The sequence below is a fragment of the Notothenia rossii genome (genome assembly GCF_949606895.1).
Source record: "Notothenia rossii genome assembly, chromosome: 10".
Taxonomy (NCBI): Eukaryota; Metazoa; Chordata; class Actinopteri; order Perciformes; family Nototheniidae; genus Notothenia; species Notothenia rossii.
The window spans coordinates 39,006,003-39,025,661 of record NC_136908.1 but is presented as its reverse complement, the minus strand read 5'-3'; the positions used below and the strand labels follow the sequence as shown (position 1 = coordinate 39,025,661).

Genomic DNA, 19,659 nt, shown 5'->3' with positions numbered 1-19,659 from the left:
GTGCACTTTGAGAGCAACATTAAGAGATCTATGGATACATCTCTCAACACCCATATGAAACAGACCTGTAAGGCAGAGTCCTGCATCCGGTCGGGTACCGGGTTCGGTTCTGGGTAAAACAAAGATGATGCGGGCCGGGTCGCGGGTGTTGCATAATAAATATATTAAAATAATAATAATTTAGTTTAATGTTTAAATCTTCAGACCTCTCCCCCGCGGGACCGCGCATAATCTTAACCTCTGCAGCGCATCAATCTGCTGTTGAGCGTGCAACATTCGAAATGGCTGAGGTGAAGCTCTCTAGCAGAGAATACAGCATTTTCAATAACACTTCCTCAAGAGCGAAATCCAACGTCTGGGAGGCTTTTGGTGTCATCCTAGATGAAGAAAATAACCAACATCCCATGCTTCTTGAGACAAACATGCAACTGCGTGTTTTAATAATTGCATGTTTTCACTGTTCATATATATGCGGGTTCGGGTCGGGTTGCGGATCCTCTGCCGACGGGTCGGGTCGGGTTGCGGAACTAATTGGCAATATGTGCGGGTATCGGGGCGGGTTCGGTATTGCACGTCGCGGGTGCGGGGCGGGAGCGGGTCGTGAAAATTAGACCCGTGCAGGACTCTGCTGTAAGGAGATTTATTTTTCTTTATGGATATTTTACAAATCACTCCCCTTTCAAACTGTATTCTTGTTTATTAATAACAACTTTTTTTTACTGTCATATAGTATTTTATACCTGTTTTACTTTATTCTCTTATTTTTTTATAACTATAATGATCATATAAAGATGTGCCTTTACCTCAATGGTTGTAGAAAAAGCTTCTTATATTCGTTAGCATAGCTAGCTAACCAGATGCTAATAATAACAAAGTTATTGACTGTATGATCAGTATGACAGATGAACAGATCGCCACTGGGCTTACAACTAAAGACACAGACACGCAAAAACTGCGGCATGTGGCATGCTCCTTATCTGAAGTGCCGGAGCCGTGTTCTGGTGCTCTCCGTCAGAAATGCACCCCTGTCAGCAGGGGCGGAATGGCCATTGGGAATACCGGCAGTTTCCCCGGTGGGCTGGTGCTGTGTGTGGGCCGGAGGGCCAAAAAAAAAAAAAAAAAAAGATTTACATTTTTTCTTTTTTTAAATCTTTTTTCTTTTGCCTAAATCCTACCGGCTCACATTTGTAAGTATCCCGGCCACTCCCTTTTTTTTGCTTACCTAAATCCTACCGGCCCACATTTGTAAGTGTTCCGGCCCAGCCCAGCCCAGCCCAGCCCAGCCCAGCCCAGCCCAGCCCAGCTCAGCCCAGCCCAGTGGGGTGTGGCCCACTGGGCTGGGCTGGGCCGTTTTGATGGGCTACCTTTGTTCTATCTATCAGTTTCAATTTCACACATCAGGCCCGTAGCAGCTGTCACTGCGCAGTGAACGATCAGGAGTGAGTGACTGAGAGACCTAGCTGACAGTTGCTTACAGATGGATAAACAAGCTCCAAAGCGTAAAGGCGTTTTTTTGTATAGTTTGTGTATACAGTATAAGCTACAGTATTGTAGCGAGCCCTGGGTTCAGAGGGAGGGGCTTGCACAGGGGAGGGGAGGGGGGATTGGCAGGGAAACAGGGTTCAGGGGGAGTGGCTGTACAGCTGTACCCTTAGGATAGAAAAGGAGGCAGTGACGTCTGACTCAGAGGTCGCGCGGCTGTGGAGAAGAACGTGTTGCCCACATTCTGTTACTGAGTTTAGGCTAGTTAGCTAGAAGGTTTATTGTTTTGGGTGCAGTCACTTTTGTCTCCACTTGCTGTTCAAATAAATGTTGAAAGAAAAAGTAAATCTGTTTACAGTTCTGTTTTATATGGGTGTTGAAGAAGAATTGGGTGGAATGAAACCCTCTTTAATGGTCACACATGCAGAATACACAGCACACACAGTGACATGTGTTCTCTGCATTTAACCCATCGTAGTACCAGGAGTCTAGTACTAGGAGCAGTGGGCAGCTATTGTACAGTGCCCGGGGAGCAATGGGAGTGAGGGGGGAAGGGAGATGTCCGGTGCCTTTCTCAAGGGCACCAGGGCAGGGCAGGAGGTGAACTGGGACCTCTCCAAGTAGAAGTCCACACTCCAAATGTAGGTCTGGTCGGGGACTTGAACCGGCGACGCTACGGCTCACAGTCCAAGCCCCTACTGACTGCCATAGATTTAGTCCCTAATTTTGCTCTCAAAGTGCACCAGATTGATGCATTTAACTTCAACATTTAAAAACAAATCTTCCCGGGGGAGCTTGCCCCCGGACCCCCCGAGAGGAGGTGAGGTCCACCACCTGCCCACACCCCCTGTTAAATTTTCTCACCCACATTGAGGATGCTTCCTACGCCCATGTTTTTTTACTGTTACTTTGATCTGGTTACTTATGTTGTGGCAGATATTAAGGTAAGCTTTCTTAACGCTAATGTTATAATAGTCAGATTGCTCTGAAGATGGGAGGTGTTATTCTATTAATGTTAAGGTTCACATAGTCGGTGATTTTTGACGGCCGTCTTTCCTGCAACGGAGGATTAAACTGTATTTCCTTACTCCTGTAATATGATATAGACAGGAGTATATCAGATAACAAGGAGGCTTAAAAATACAGAAATCTGACAAAATGTACTTGTAAATGTACTCGGCAGAAGATGAAGACGTCATTCTGCGGTCCATTCAGGGGATTACAGTGGGACTTTATGTTGTCAAACACAATTCCACCATGAGACCAGAGGACAGATGAGACCAGAGGACAGATTTTCTTGGAAGGCCAACAGGTAGCCTACTAACTGATGTGGACAACATTGCATTAGCTGCTACCATGCTGTTGGGACTAATGTGTGCAATGAACGTGAACTACCCCCCTAAACTGAAGTGCACGTTCAAAGTGCTCCAGCAAATGTTAACGGAGCTAGACGGCAACATGCTCTCCAAGAAAGCCCAAGCGTTTAAAAAAAAAAACTGTTTGAGTGAGCTGTTGCCATGGACCATTGTGCACTTTTACAGAATTCATACTGGACTTTCATCGATACAACTGTCTTGCATTACATTTGCTCATGCTTTTTGCTTGATTTGCATGTTTCAGAAATGTGCGTTTTTCCTGGGGTCATGTGTTTTCAGAATGTCCCACTTGTCATGTGTTTCAGAATGTACTAATTGCGCTACTTCAAAATGTCAGTTCTTGTTTTTATTTGTAATACTTTCTTTAGTGCATATGTGGTGAGAAACCAGGCAATTATTATACTTTCATGTATTTTTCCAAAGCAATACCATTGCTTTTTTGCATTAAAGTGCCCTTTCATATCAGCAGGTTACTATTTAAATAATGGATTTGCAAGAACATCTCACAGTCCAAGCCCCTACTGACTGCCATAGATTTAGTCCCTAATATTGCTCTCAAAGTGCACCAGATTGATGCATTTAACTTCAACATTTAAAAACAAATCTTCCCGGGGGAGCTTGCCCCCGGACCCCCCGAGAGGAGGTGAGGTCCACCACCTGCCCACACCCCCTGTTAAATTTTCTCACCCACTTTGAGGATGCTTCCTACGCCCATGTTTTATTACTGTTACTTTGATCTGGTTACTTATGTTGTGGCAGATATTAAAGTAAGCTTTCTTAACGCTAATGTTATAATAGTCAGATTGCTCTGAAGATGGGAGGTGATATTCTATTAATGTTCACGTTCACACAGTCGGTGATTTTTGACGGCCGTCTTTCCTGCAGGTTTAAACTGTATTTCCTTACTCCTGTACTATGACTTGATTGCTTTAAACTCCGCACATCTCACATTTATCTTCATCTCTGGGATGAACATTACAAATCATCCCAGAGGTTCCCTACTTTCCTTCCTCTCTTTTCAAAATGCACCACCATCATCATTTCATAACACATTTATCTCCATTACAGTTACATCATCTGCAAAGCTTAAAAAACACATGCACCTCCAGCATTTTATACAAGAGTATGATACAAAATAAGGCATTTCATTGTGTTGAATATTCATGTTTTGTGTTAATGCGTGTGTCAATTCAGGCAAATTGGGTCAAAATGTTATTGCATCAATGATCTGTTAACATTAAAATCACTAAATATATGCTCTAACTATTTTGCTCTAGGCAACTCAAGGGCTCAGGTAATGTGATTACTATGAATAATTGTCCAAAATAACATAAAATGCATAGGGTTTTTTGTTAAGTTACATACTTTCGTCGCAGGCCAGCCGATACATGCCGCGCATTAAGTGGGCCTGTCTGTCAATTAATGCCCGGGCCACTTTTTCCCCCCAAGTCCGCCCCTGCCTGTCAGACGAGACCATGGACGAGACATATACCACGTGATGACACGTTAGGCTCGTGTTGTGTTCAAGGACCCTGATCTTGGCCAGGAAAAACAGGCTCTCGCTTGTTTAATTCTTTTGCGGTCTAGATTTCTTTTTTGTGTGTGTTTATAAATTACCTTGAGGGCCGTATCAAATTGTCTCGCGGGCCGTATACGGCCAGGGGCCGGAGGTTTCCCACCCCTGCTTTAGACAATAAGGAATATAAAGTTGACTGTTGAGTTGCTCAGTTTTTTTAGTCAATACTATTACTGTATAGCTAATATCTCAGGTTAAGAGGCACATTCAAATAAAGATTGGTCTTTAAATACATTTTGTCTTTTGAATTGTTTGTCTAAAGTCAAGGATCTAGAACTGGAACTTATAGTTTTAATGATACAGTCTGGTTAGTATGCTGTTTGAAGGAGGCCTCACAGGTAAGAGCACTAACTAACTACCATCACATGTACCTTAGCTTGACTTAAATGTATTACACGTATAATTAAGTGATATCAAAATATAAATAACTAATGTCATGCAAACATATTAATATTTGCTTGATTCCAGTGTTGAATTTAGCAAAATTGCATACAAACGGATTTTAAGATTCTGAAGTATTATGCTAAAAACTTAATAACTAAACTATAAAGTTTTAGTGAATAGTTTCATGTCCGCTTACCTTAGAAACGTAGAATGCGACGGCAGATGGGGAGCATGTTAGCTTAGCTTGGTAGCTTCAGCCAGAGGCTGGTATTTTGAGAGGGGGTGCTGGACTCCAGTGAACACTATTACGGGCACTATAGAGCACGCACAAAAGCGCGAGCACCAGGGGTGCTACAGTGGAATGTTCTACTGCAACACTCCCCACACGCAAACACACAGTACACCCGCGACTGTTACAATGAAGGCTCGATAATGAGCTCATGGCATATAGGCAGGGGTAAAGTGCTATTTTTTTATTAGTGGGGGGCGGACCTCACCTCCTCCAGGGGGGTCCAGGGGGATGCTCCCACCTTCCCGCAGCCATGGCTAGCTCTGGAACTTCCAGCTCGGTGGCAGGAGGTCCCACCTCGGCTCCGCCTCTTTGCCCTTATTTGGAGCAGGCGGGAGTTGAACTCTGACATCACTGTCGAGCTGTTAGTGGCCGACTCCGCCTACTAAGGGCTTCTCGGCAACTCTGCAGAATCCTATGGGTGACCTCACGGACCCTACTTCTATTTATATATACAGTCTATGGTTGGGAACCACTGGATTAAAGGATAATAATGCATGAAACAATATTTAGCCAAACAGCTCGGGATTTTAGAGGATAAACAACAAAGGTGGGACTCACCCCCCAGTGAAGTTGCCTCTAAGCTGGTGGAAGTGAGGGGGAAAGACCGTGGGTTAGTTCGTTATTTGTGTTCTGGTAAAAATAGCTTGATACTTCAGCGTAGTTAACCAGAGGCCTGTACTACGAAGCAGGATTTTCGCTTAGCTGGCTAACTTCAGGGAAAACTCTGGTTTTCCGGTCCTACGACGCTGGTTCTCTTTTTAGCGGGCTAGATCTCCATGGTAACTTATGCTGTGCGGCTAACCTGCTCCGGAGCAGGTTAGGTTGCAGGCTAAGAGATCAACTCAGAGAAAGCACCGCCTGCTGACTAATCAGAGCTCCGTGTGCAGAGTTTAAAGCAATCAAGTCATATTACAGGAGAAAGGAAATACAGTTTAAACCTCCATTGCAGGAAAGATGGCCGTCAAAAATCACCGACTGTGTGAACGTGAACATTAATAGAATATCACCTCCCATCTTCAGAGCAATCTGACTATTATAACATTAGCGTTAAGAAAGCTTACTTAAATATCTGCCACAACATAAGTAACCAGATCAAAGTAACAGTACGTACAGTCCAGACGTCGATGTGTCCCATTATCATTCTTATAACATTACATCATAATGTATCATATATGTCCTTATCTGAGTCAGCTTCTTGAGCCGTATCTGGCCGTGCAACACTCACAGTGTCACATACTGTATGCAGAAGTATTATTTTAAGCAACACATTAATCAGACCGCTGTTTTTTTTTTAAACAGTCTGAATGAAACGGCAGCTCTCAGGTGATCAGGTGTGTGTTTACCAGTGTTACTGGTTACTGGTACAGTGTTACTAACGCGTTACAAACTAACGCATTACTGTAACGCAACTACCTTTTGCGATAACTAATAACGTTACTAGTTACCTATTCCCATTCAGTAACGCAGTTATAATTACTGTGATTTAAATGGGTGCGTTACTGCGTAACATTATTTGATCCAACTGAACCGAATCTCCCTGCGGATGTAATTTACAGGCGAATACAACGATGTCTTCTCACAGTACCATGGAAAAGTGAAAGTGACCAGAGAGGAGTGATGATTGGTTAACGCGGGGTAACATTTCAGGGTAAGCCATTCAGAGACAGAGTTGGGCGGGTCTTGCCTTATGGGGAAAATACACAGACACACAAACACTTGCTAACACACACACACACACACACACACACACACACACACACACACACACACACACACACACACACACACACACACACACACACACACACACACACACACACACACACACACACACACACACACACACACACACACACGGTAGGGGTGGGCGATACCACAAAATCTGGATTCGATCCGATACCAAGTATTTCAGGGCCAGTATCGCCGACACCGATACCGATTTTTTAAATGAAAAGCGTCTTATGTACTTTCATATAGGGGAGAGCTGCATGACATGATTTTTGAGCTGAAATCATCATAAATAGACTAAATCTGAATTAATTTTCATGAATACAGACAGGACAGTTTTTATAGACAAATAAACGTTTTACTTTTGCAAATTTAAAGTGCAAACATGAAAAATAACAATACAAAGTGGCCAGAGTATAGCGAACTGTCTTCTTGCACACATCACAATTCGCTCTTTCTTTCAGCCATCATGCACGTGTGTTGCACTCGCGAGTCGCTGGCTGCTGCTGTCCTGCCGGCTGCCGTCAGTCAGCTTGATAATCGGCGCTCAGGCAGGGAGTGCGCTGCGCGTGCACGAACCTCAAGGAGCGGAGGACAGCAGTGGAGAGAGAAGAAAAGAGCATATACTTGTGTTCGTCTGCACATAGTTTTTTGAAGAAATTGACGAGTAGAGGAGACGGGAAAAAAAGTATAAAAGTATCGATCCTATTGGATTGGCTCTAGTATCGATATTTTGAAACGTAACGTAATATCGGAAGTATCTATATTTTGAGATCGATCCGCCCACCCCTAATACACGGCAACGCCCACCACCAGCACACACACACGCAAGTATCAGCGAGAGCAGCAGCGCATTTACAACTTGGAGATATAACCACTATTTTCAATTTGTGGGGATAAAGGACGCACAAAATATTACGGTCAAATGTAAACTGTGTGCAGGACAGAAAACATTGTCCACATGCCAATCTCCTGAAGCACCTAACTAATGTACATGGGGCTATAAAACTAGTCGTCAAAGACCCCACCGTCTCAACAACCGGCAGTGACCCAGATGGAGCAACACCATCTAAACAGCCAAAAAACGATTTTTTTTTTAATCGCCACATGTCACCCAGAGTCAACTAAATAGCTTGATTGCTGAACATAGCTTGTTTGTCTTCAGTGTCAGTCTGACAGTTTATTATTTGTCTAATTGTTACTGCCAAAAGAGTGTAGTTCTTGTTTAATTGTTACACTGCCAAAATAGTTTAGTTGTTGTTAATGTGTACACTGTGGTGATTGACATTATTCACCCACGGATCTATCGGTTGGGGTATTGTTCTGCACGGACATTTTAGTGAACCGGACTTCCTGTTTCCGCCGGTCTTCGCTTCCCGGGCATGAAGTTGTTTACAATGGTTGTCAGATGCTAAATAAAAGTCTAGCTTATACCCCGCCTCCGACTCCCATCTCTCGGCACCACAACACTGCCAAAAGAGTGTAGTTCTTTTTATTTCATATTGCACTACTTAGAACTTGATTGTTGAGGCTACAATAAAGATGCCTGCTTTATTGTTATTGCACAGATTACAGGTACTGAGACAACGAAATGCAGTTTAGCTTCTAACGGTGCAACAAGCAGTAAAGTGAAAAGTAATGTACACAATCTACAGAATAAAATATAGAATTAATTGAATGATGAATAAACAGTGAGGGGTATGAATACACTAGATATACACAGCAGCCTGTGAGCAGTATGAACAGTGTTTATGAATATGCTAAGATATATAAAGTATGAAAACGGTAAGCAGTGCAAGTATAGTATAAAATATATGGATATTAATTTCATGATAAACATTGTGGAACAATGATGAAAAATGTGAATGGAAGTGGCGACGTAAAACTGACACAAAACAATAACAAACTTTTGCCGAGCCAATGGAGAGTTTCATCAGCAGCACGGGGTAAAACCCACCAATGAGCGCTCAGCTCGAGATACCAGCGAGTCGAGAGTGAATTATATCTGCATTTTCTCTTTTTTTAGAAGCCCCCACCTCCCATGTTGCCTGTGCTGTATGCTGCAAACTCTTTGTTTAAAACTAATTGGCCATCTATGATATGATAATCATATTTTAGTTTTATTCATTTCTTATTTCATAGTTTCTCAATATTATTATTTGTATCGCTCATCTTATTTTTGATCTGATTAATCTGTGTGAATCTTTGCTATCCTGTTTTTCACTCTTACCCTGTTGCTGTTTGAACTACTGAATTTCCCCACGGGGATTAATAAAGGTCCATCTTATCTTATAGTTAGGGAAAGTTAGGTATTTTTTTGGCCATATCGTGAAATAATTTATTACCAATAGCTTTTTTTACCATATGTCCCTATAGGTGTCTAGTAACATCTCCCAATTTATCCACAGCCAAATCCTCTGGGAATCGCCTTGAGAGCCAATCAAAGTTGGGGTGCCCAGAGGGCCTGGGTAAAAATAGTGAAAACATTTTTTCTACCAAAAGTGACTTTTGAGATGTCTAACTATGGTTTTTTAGGGGTGCTGAATCTATCCCAGCCATTAGTTTTGAGTCAAAATGACTCCTTAACCCTGAAATATTGATCTGTCAAATTTAACCTATGGATTTGGGGTGAAAAATGTATTCTACACATTGAATAATCCACTCTGAATTTAAAAGACACTACAGTAATGACATCTGCTAGGTACGTGCTCAGTATAATTACTTCTCTGCACGTGGAGAATATCAAGGTAGAGGTATTTTGCAGCTGCTTTTATTCAAAGCGTGCAGATTGAACCCAGGCCTCCCGTATACCAGTCGAAGACACTAACCACTGCTCCAACACGCCCACAACAAAGTTACTTTCTGACATGGTAAGTAAATAATTTTGCTTTCTAAAGTTTAGTTGGCTATACATTTATTTATAGGCCCATGCATCATTTTTATCTCTTAGTTACAGCCTAAAATGAATGTTGCTAGCTAGCATCCAGCTTAAGTTAGCTAACATTAGGCTAATATCAAATCTAGTACCTTAGCTAAATAAACCATTATAAATAGTCTCTGTGTCATTGATCAACATTAATTGTGTTGTAAATTGTGTCATTTTATAGTGGGCTCACTATATGATTCAAAGTGAGATTATTGTTCATAGTTACACATAATCTATTAATGTGGCTGTGTGGACCCATTCTGCATGATATGTTTGATAAGTCTTGCCTTTGCCTTGCCTTGCCTAGTAAACAAAAAGAAAAAGTAATTGTTCACCGAGCTGTCTTGTCTTTTTAGGACAGTATGGAAGTTGATACCACAAATTGTCATGGTTTGAGGTGCTTCATCTGTGGTGGTCCTGGGACTGAAATGCAAAAACTCTCAAAAGTCACTCACAAAGGTTATCAGCAGCTATTATCTTATTCTGAGATCGTAGATGATGCAATGCTGATCAACAGACTACATGAGGACTGGAATGATGGAGATGACCCCAAGCTGAAGTACCATTTGGATTGTAGAACCGAGTTGTACCATCGTTCGAGAAGTGTATCCATTGCGAAACGTTCAGGTTTTCTTTTTCATTATGTCAATGTTGTTGCCACTTTCTGTCAATCATTCCGTTCAACTCATCATTTCAATCCAATACATTTTGTGGCATGAATAAAAGCTCACGAAATTGTCTTTCATCCATCCAAAGGACAAGATGCTCAAGACCAACGATCAGACAGGATGAAAAGACGCAGCGTACTGTCTGGGCCAAGTACTTCAAGTGCTGGTAGCTCCACATTCCAAACCCCATCAGCACACCTGGTCTACCGTGATGTTTGTATCCTCTGCAATAAGAGCATCAATGTTGAAATGCTTGTAAAATACCCTAGTAAGTTGCCTGTCTTCTACATTCTCATGAATGAGTTTGAAAGGTCTTTCTTTTTTTTCAAATTAAAACTCTCTTTAGTAAATCATATATGTGGCTATAACCCAGACACAGCCCGGAAGTTGTATCGTGCACCTGACAATCGCTTCCAGGACAGACTGAAAAGGAATTTGTTGGAGACAGCTGTGAGACGAGGAGATGCCTGGGGAGTTGAAGTTGCTGGTCGCCTGTCTGGAATAATAGATTTGGTAGCTGAAGAGGCACTGTATCATCTTCGGTGCAGGTCCCAGTTCGAGAACCCAGTTACAAACTCTGGGGTAATATATTTTTTTCAAGACCAGAAGTCCCAGACTCTGTAGACAAGGTTCTGAAGCCAATCATTTCAATTAAAAGTTGTTTTTCCCCCACAGGTCGGACGGCCTACAGATGAGGAGAGGCAGTTGCTGTTTGAGAAACTGTGCAAATGGATGGATGAAGAAGTGGAGCATGGTGTAACAAGTCTCGCTGAGATCCACATGAAGATGGAAGAACTTGACCCCACGGAGGACAAAAGTCTCACATATGGACGGATGTATCTTAAAAAAAAGCTTCAGGAACATTATGAGGAGTCTCTCTGTTTCACATTAGATGAGGGAGGAAGATTCATTGTGTGGCTAAAAGACACTACAGAGGCAATCCTCCGAGACTACCATCAGCAGGTCATCAACCCCTCACAAACCATGGATGATTCTGCACTTAAAGACCTCATAATTTCCACTGCCATTCATCTGATCTGTGGAGACTTGGCAAGAGTTTCACTCGACACAAAGCAGTATCCCTCAGTAGACAGCATGACCAATACACAGAGCCAACTTGCTCTGATTCCTGACAGCCTCAAGCAGTTGCTGAAGGCAATTGTAAAAACTGACGAAAAGGTGGCAATGTGGGGACAGAACCTGCTGAAAGCATACCGCCCTCGATCAGGAGTTATGCCCTCCCAACTTGGACTTACAATTCAGCTTGACCACATGTTTGGATCAAAGTGGTTGATTGACCGTATTCATCACTTAGGATACTCTGAATCATATGTTGAGCTCCATCACTACAAGTATTGTTACTTGAACGTGAAAAATGGATGTGGTAGCATGGACCAGGATACCATAATCACAGATGAAGATGGTATAGATGTTGTGGAGCATGAGGAAGCAGAGGTCGATGCAGTCCTATCTGCAGAACAGCCAGAGGAGCAAGAGGAGAGTGGTTCTGGAATGCATGAAGAGAATCAGCAAACATTTGCCCTCTTTGTTCCTGCCGATAGCACTGTTCATCAATGTGTTGGTGATAATATAGATCTCAACATTGCCTCACTACAAGGAAACACAGCATTCCATGCAATGGGCATGATCAGAGTAACTTCTCCTGCTCCAGCAACAAGACAACATGAGCTTCACACAACCATACCAAGGAGGAACATGGCAGTTGAGGAAAAGGTAGCAACTCTCAAAGCAACAGAGGTGAAAATACTGTCCTTTGTACCAAAAAACAAAGCAGGATTGGCAGACATCCGTTTGGTTCCCATAGCTGATCTCCACCAAGACCCTCCGGTTTTGAAGTCAGGGGACATTGGTTGGATGGCAGGATGGGCTATCAAGAATTACAACGCCACATTTGAACATCCGAACTGGAATGGCTTCATGAAATCCATACATCAAACTGAATGCAGGAAAAAGTCCCTCATTGAGTTTCTTCCAATCATTGAGGGTGACCCAAACGAGTACAGAACCATCTACACTACTCTAATGGAGTGCCTACGCAGCGGTCAGTCTCCTGCTGTCATCACATTTGACATGCCAATATGGCTGAAAGCAACTCAGATAGTTCTCCAGTCTGACTTGCCCATCATCACTAGACTAGGAGGGTTTCATCTCCTGAAAAGCTTCCTGGGCTCTATTGGGGTTATTATGGCAGACTCAGGGCTGCAAGAGCTGATACAGCTAGTTTACCCAGGCAGCAACACTGCAGAACACATTCTCTCAGGCAGGGCTTATGCTAAGGCCATCCGGTTCCACCTTCTTGCATCAGCGGCAATTACCAAGTTTTTGCTGAAAGATGTTGCGTTCAGCGAGCAGGACTATGAAGACATGGAGAACTTCATCAGGACTGCAAAAGAAATGAAAAGAGGTAATTTGACCTTTCCCTAATCTGTGTCTCAAACTATCTCGGAGTATGCCGAATTATATTTTCTCATTATGTAGTAATACAATTAAAACTGTCTATCTCTAACAGGTTCCATGGACACACCAAGGATAGTCACTGTGTTCAAGGAGAGGATGGAGGAGAGGTTGAAGACTTTGTCTAAGGCTGGAAGAAAACCTGCACTCTGGGTCTGGTACTATGGCAGAATCGATCTAATCAAGGTATTTATCAGGAGTGAGCGTGTCCCAGACCACACAGGTCACCTCAGCTGCATCATTGGAATGCTGAACACCTTTGCAGCAGCAGGGCACCATCAGTACGCAAAGGGAGCAAGGCTCTATGTACAACTAATGCAGCAGCGACAGGACTGTCCCATGTTCCAGGAAACTCTGTCCAAGTTTACTGTGTATGGCAACCATGTAGTCCGGTTCTCAGACCATGAGTGGTCAGGCACATGGACTGACATCACAATAGAAACCACACTCATGCGTGAGGCCAAATCCTCAGGTGGTTTAAGCAGAGGGCGGTTCCGGAACAAATCTGCTCACAAGTGTTGGGTTCAGACTCTCAACCACTTCTCATTCATTCACCAGGAGCTTGAAGGAGTAATGAACAAACGTAGGGTACCTATCCACACAGACATCACAAAAGCCCAGATGGAGAAAGACAATGACTCTGTTAATGCCATAGTTGGATGGTTGGAGGAAGTCAACCCCTTTGATTCCATACGGGACAGTAAGACCCTGGTATCTTTCTCGACGGGGTTCAGCAGCACTCCTGGGGACTCAGTCAATGCTGATCAGGCAGAGGAGGTTGGCAGAGCCATACAGGCCAAGATGGATGGGAAAACTGTTCTGGATGCAATGGAAACCAAGCACAAGGTCAAGTCATTGGCAAGCCTCAGATCTGCTCCTAAAATCAATGGAGAGAAGCTAATCACTGACTCACTCAAGCTCTTCAACCGCCTCATCATCATTAGTGAGCGTGAAGTCAAGACCAAAGAAGCTTTGCGCTTTGAGTTGACGCCAACACCAATGTCTCTATTTGACAAGAATCAGAAGTTGCGAAAGCCAGACAAGGCTGCCCTAGCAAAGTTCCTGAAGGCTTTTGTGGAGCCTGTTGAAAAACTAACCTGCACAAGCCTGGTGGTTGATGGCGGTTGGCTCCTGCACAGCGTCAAATGGGAGGCTAACCTCACGTGGAAGGACATCACTGAGAGCTACCTCCGGTTTGTGATGTCCATGGGTAGCCAGCACGTCCGGATCACTGTGGTCTTTGATGGATATGGTAGCTCCACCAAGGACCATGACCACCTGAGACGAACCAAGAATGCATGCTGTGACATTCAGATTCGTCCAGACTTAAAAAACATCATTCCGCGGGAAAGGTTTCTTGACAACAAGAACAACAAGGCTCAGCTCATTCTGCTCCTTGCTGAGACCTTCCAAAGAGCTAGGATCAGTGTTCAACTATGCTCTGATGATGCTGACACCTCCATCGTGTCTGCAGCACTAAATGAGGCAATAGAGTCTTCTGTTGAGGTGAGGGCTGAGGACACAGACGTCCTGGTTATGCTGGTCCATCATAGGGCAAACCACCCGGTCTTCCTCACGACAGCTAAAGATACATCTTATGATGTCAGAAAGATTCGAGAGGCACTCCCGGAGAGGTACCGTAAATACCTTATATTCCTACATAGCTTCTCTGGCTGTGATACTGTATCAGCAATTTCTGGGTTTAGCAAACCAACGTTGCTCAGCAAGCTCTGCCAGACTGACAAATCAGAGCGGGCCATGGATGTGTTCTGTGACATCAGAGCCAAGAAAAGTGACATCATCGAAGCTGGCTGCGAACTGTTCAAGAACATATTCCGTGGTAATCCATCTGGAGATTTGGAAGATTTAAGATTTGATATCTTCAGCAAGCGGGCGGCAGCTGGGAGCATCAAGCCTGAGAAACTGCCTCCAACTACAGGAGCTGCAGCACAGCACTCACTGCGGGCATATCTCCAGACCAGAGATTGGCTAATGCTACAAAGTCCATCTTTGGATGTCCTTGAGTATGGATGGAAACAAGGAAAACATGGTTATGAACCAGTCCCTACAACAGATCCCATGGCACCAGATTACCTTCTGAAGTTAGTCTGCTGCAACTGCGCAGGTGACTGTGGCACTCTCAGGTGCTGCTGTAAAAAGCAAGGAGTCAAATGTATTTCTGCTTGTGGGAACTGTCATGGTAACTCTTGCCAGAACATCAACCAGCCAGATGATAATAATAGTGAGGGAGATGCAGGGGAGTTTGATGAGGTTTGTTAAAATGTCAACTAATAACGCTAGTTTTGATTTGCAATTGTTCAATAAAACCACTTTTTATGGATTGTTTATGGAGTTGGAGTCATTTTTACTCAAAACCAATGACTGGGACAGATTCAGCACCCCTAAAAACCCCTAGTTAGACATCTCAAAAGTCACTTTTGGTAGAAACATTTTTTTCACTATTTTTACCCACGCCCTATGGGCACCCTAACTTTGATTGGCTCTCAAGGCAATTCCCAGAGGATTTGGCTGTGGATAAATCGGGAGGTGTTACTAGACACCTATAGGAACATATGGTAAAAAAAGCTATTGGTAATAAATTATTTCACGATATGGCTAAAAAAATACCTAACTTTCCCTAACTATTAATGTATAAATAGATTTACTTCAATCTACTGTACTGTGTAAAAACACCCAAACAATATTACAAAAAAATATACTGCATAAAGCAAACTATATACTTTATTTGATCTAAAATATTGATGTTTTTTCATTATAGTAGCCTGTGAAAACCATAACAAATAAGTGATTAAATGCTACAGTATTCAAAAAATACAACTGCAGAGCTGCAAACATTGCAAACAGACTAAGTTCTACAACACCCAGTTGTCTTTGTGTATTTGTGAATGAAGCGCCATCTCATGGTTAAATCCTGTAATTGAACAAATGGGGAAGTTTGGCAACGCCCTCTAGCAATTTGGCAACACCCCCAGCCACTGGGATCCGCTGGGCTTTTGACTGGGACACACCCATGCGAGTCTTATCTGGAGTGCTACATCTGTAACTTGATCCAGCCACTCCTGGTCCTTTCATCAGACGGGAAGCGAAAGAATGAACAAGACCCATTGCTGGTATGATAACAACCTGGTACTAAGCACACAGGCATCTTGTTAAAGTGATCTTTTCTTAGCTATCTCTTATTTAGTGGAGGAAAACAATTGTGACATCAGTTATGACATCACTTACGCAACTCTGGGATTGGTAGTCTTTCTAGTTGCATATTTTTCATAGTCTTATATTTCAACAGTTTTACGACAAAATTTGACTTTTTTGACATGGAAATGATTTTTTAAGATTGACAAACATCATATGTGTAATTCATGGCACAATTCAAACGGGATCGAAAGATAAGTTTTCTCTCCATTGACTTCAATACATAATTTTTCCGAAATGGACCGGAAGTAGATGGGCGTGACTTCGCCACTCTATTCTTAGGCTGCATCTAGACCAGGGGTCGGCAACCTTTTTGATATGAAGTGCCATTTAAAAAAAATAAATGGTTATCAGCGTGCCAACGATCGAGAATTATCAACGGGGGGGGGGGGGTTGAGGAGCTTGAGGAGCTTGAGGAGCTTGAGGAGCTTGAGGAGCTTGACGCTCGTCAACTATCAGCAGGAGGGCGGGGGAGCCTCGCGGCGGGGAAGCAGTGTCTGGACCTGTCAGCGCAACTTACATGATGCCGAATTTAACAAATACATTTAAATAATTGGTTTAAACGATATAATAATAAGGACGATCGTCCGTTCTGTGATTCTCCAGAGCACACTCGTTGTGATAGGGTCATGCAGAGTGAGATGAGATCGTTGTCCCTTTGAGAGAGAGAGAGAGAGAGAGAGAGAGAGAGAGAGAGAGAGAGAGAGAGAGAGAGAGAGAGAGAGAGAGAGAGAGAGAGAGAGGTGTGGCTTGTGCATGTGTGTTTGTGGATGGTAGGGCGACAGTGAGGGAACGTGTGTATGTTTCTGGAAGTGAAACGAGGAAGCAGAAAAACAAAGGTCTCTGATGTTGTGAAACAGAAGAACAGCTAAATAAATGCAACGGCCTCCCAAGAAGAGCTCGCCTTTCTCCAGTCATTTAAGCTAAAGTGGGTTATTGAACCTGAAGCTTGTTGCTTCTGCCCTCCTCGACTACGGTCTGGGAGCCGAAAGGAAAGTTCAACACACAGATGGCCAGTCCGCCCCTTTGTAGCATATTATTTCGATGAGAAATGAGCATATCGCCACTGGGCTTTCAACTAAATACACAGCCACGCAAAAACTGCGGCATTTGTACAGCTCCTTATGGGTACTGCAATTAGTGAAGTGCTTTCCTCCGTGGTGAAACGATCAGCACTGCACCATGGAGGAAAGTGGCAGAAAGTCACCTGGAGATAAAGTGAGCGAGGCTGCGTTGCGTGCATGGCTTCCTTCTGCAGGTAACAGGGAGACGCGCTCTGGCGGCGGTCTCGTTCAGGATCCGAAAATATAATTTAAATATTTTGCACTTATTCCACTTATTCCTAGTATGCCACTGGTTACGGTGACGCGTGCCAATGATGGCATGCGTGCCAGGGGTTGCCGACCCCTGATCTAGACGGAGACGAAACGGAGAAAGAACCGAATTCGATATCAAAAAAGTCTTCCGTCCACACGGTATCGCCTCATGAAGTGTGTCAGTCCACACGAGACCGCTCGACCCGCTGTAGTACATATGCCGGGCCTGTAAGTGGCGTTGTACTTCCGCAACAAAATACACCAAAAGCAGCAAATAAGATCTCCCGAGCATGGTTGCCATGGTTGCCCTTCTGTTTATTCTCCGCGGTGGATTCAGCGGTGACGCAGGGGTGAGCAGCAGAGGTGGGGAGAGGCAGGGCTCTGGCTGTTTGGGCGGCCTCTGTTCCTCTTTTTCTCCCTCCCCGAGGCGAGCGTGTGCTCCTGCTGTAAAAGGCAGGTGCACAGCACCCACTGCCACTAACTCGGACCCTGGCACCCGAGCAGGACGTTCTCCCCGGTAGTCCACCAGCAGATGAAAAACACCCACCTCTCCGCCTCTTCCAAGGGACGAGGGAAGCGAAACACATCAGCAATGACGCGGGGGTACCGGTTGCGTTATGGCCTTGTGTGAACGAACCGTCCATATGATAGAGAACTGTAGCAGATACAACCAGTTTCGTGTCCGTGTGGACGGGGCCTCAGCCTCCCTATATCCATCCAGGGACGCCACTCTATCCCTCCCACTGTCTGGCCCCCACAGACAACGGGGAGATATCCTTATGATAATGCAATATGAGATAGTGCTGCAGTGGGCTTCTTTCAGATATGTAATTAAACAAATTGAAACTCAGTTAATGAAACAAATTCTGTTACTAAAAGAAATACCAACAAATATTAAGAAATGAAATAAAAACTGCGTTTGGCAAGTAACTGAACAAAAATTGTAACTAAGACATTGAAGCAAACTGTTATTAAAACAAAAAACAATAATGGTATTTTAGTTTTTTGTGCGCTATGACTGAACAAAAATGGTAACTAAGACATTGAAGCAAACTGTTATTAAAACAAAAAACAATAATGTTATTTTAGTTTTTTGTGCGCTATGACTTCATACTGAAGTGAAAAAGTTCAAATCATGTCTTTGTCTGCCTGAAAACAAACACTCCACACATGCACATGCCAAGGGTTAGCCTCCTAGGGTGGAAACTGGTGCGTGTGGTGGGAAATGTTTGTGGAACCAACAGAGCATATGACCCTATAGCATTTTCCCACTCTGGCTCTCTGATGTGCACTAATTCATAGTTTGTACTCATAAAAGTAAAAAAAAAGATGTGTTTTAATTAATGCTGTCAAAATTATCGCGTTAACGGCGGTAATTAATTAATTGCGTAAAAATATTTAACGCATTTAACGCATGTGCAGAATGGCCCGCCCCATACATCCCACCAGTGGCAGTGCCAGGGTATGGCTGGGGTAGGCTACACCCAGTGCTTAATTTGTAAATCATAAGGTGCCGGAACGCAAAGTACATATGACAGCTCAGGGATGACGAGACGCGTACAGGTCCCGAAACGTACAGAAAAGGTGCTGAAAACAACATGAAAATGTCCACATGCAACGCTGTGGGACTTACAAGCCTCAATTTCAAATAGTATCCATGGTATAAATGTTATGACGATAATTTATAATTGTTTAGGCTAGTACGCACAACATAGGCAAATGCCCACATCACCACAGGTGGGACTTCAGTATACAGCCAGCAATTAATTTCTCAACAGGTTTAACGTGTAAAAAAAATATTTATTAGGCCTATTCAAAGATTGGCACGGCGGCCTATTAATAGACAGTATGTTTGCTCACCATATTTAGTTGTTTAAAACACCCCACATCACGAGCATGTCCGGATTGTCCTCTATCTCTTTTTTTCTGCTTTTACTGCGTGTGTCTGTGGCAGTTCTGTGTCCTTTGGCCACCCAGGACCTCACGTACGGGACTGGATTGAATTTAGCCAGGGGGGGTCCAACAAGATTTAGGAAGAGTAAAGATGACATGGTGGATGTGAGCAAAGAGCTACGGTTGGGAGTGCAAATCAAGTTCATTTGAGAAAATCCGCGCTCACATTCAGCACTTGCAATGGGAATGCTGTTGACAGCAACAAGTAACTCCATCAGCTCATCGGGGGTGTCTTTACCATCTGAGTCTCTGTACGTTCTGTAGGCCCGT

The 19,659-nt window shown here is 43.5% G+C and overlaps 1 protein-coding gene and 2 long non-coding RNA genes across 5 annotated transcripts in view; 2 read left to right on the top strand and 1 right to left on the bottom strand.

Annotated features, from left to right (window-relative positions):
• Positions 1 to 19,659, top strand: part of LOC307021477 — a 654,272-nt gene that overhangs the window by 127,422 nt on the left and 507,191 nt on the right. The window lies entirely within an intron of this gene.
• The window catches only part of LOC307021478, a 421,766-nt gene that overhangs the window by 42,948 nt on the left and 359,159 nt on the right, over positions 1 to 19,659 (bottom strand). The gene's annotated exons all lie outside the window — the stretch shown is intronic.
• LOC307021727 (uncharacterized protein) lies at positions 9,134 to 15,253 on the top strand. Of its 3 annotated transcripts, none has more exons than XM_079654108.1 (5): positions 9,134 to 10,391; positions 10,521 to 10,700; positions 10,806 to 11,014; positions 11,108 to 12,857; positions 12,963 to 15,253. In XM_079654108.1, exons 1-5 carry the CDS (start codon positions 10,127 to 10,129, stop codon positions 15,185 to 15,187), a joined length of 4,629 nt encoding a protein of 1,542 aa, XP_079510234.1. In that variant the 5' UTR covers positions 9,134 to 10,126; the 3' UTR covers positions 15,188 to 15,253. The 3 variants fall into 3 exon arrangements, with proteins under 3 accessions (XP_079510234.1, XP_079510233.1, XP_079510232.1); XM_079654107.1 differs by having other exon boundaries at positions 10,779 to 11,014; XM_079654106.1 differs by having other exon boundaries at positions 10,521 to 11,014.

What these genes read in the sequence shown, in the direction of transcription:
- LOC307021727 (XM_079654106.1), top strand. Translation starts at nt 10,127, where the DNA reads ATGGAAGTTGATACCACAAATTGTCATGGTTTGAGGTGCTTCATCTGT. An exon ending in ACCCAGTTACAAACTCTGGG is followed by an intron (nt 11,015 to 11,107) that starts GTAATATATTTT and finishes TTTCCCCCACAG; the next exon opens with GTCGGACGGCCTACAGATGA. An exon ending in TGCAAAAGAAATGAAAAGAG is followed by an intron (nt 12,858 to 12,962) that starts GTAATTTGACCT and finishes TATCTCTAACAG; the next exon opens with GTTCCATGGACACACCAAGG.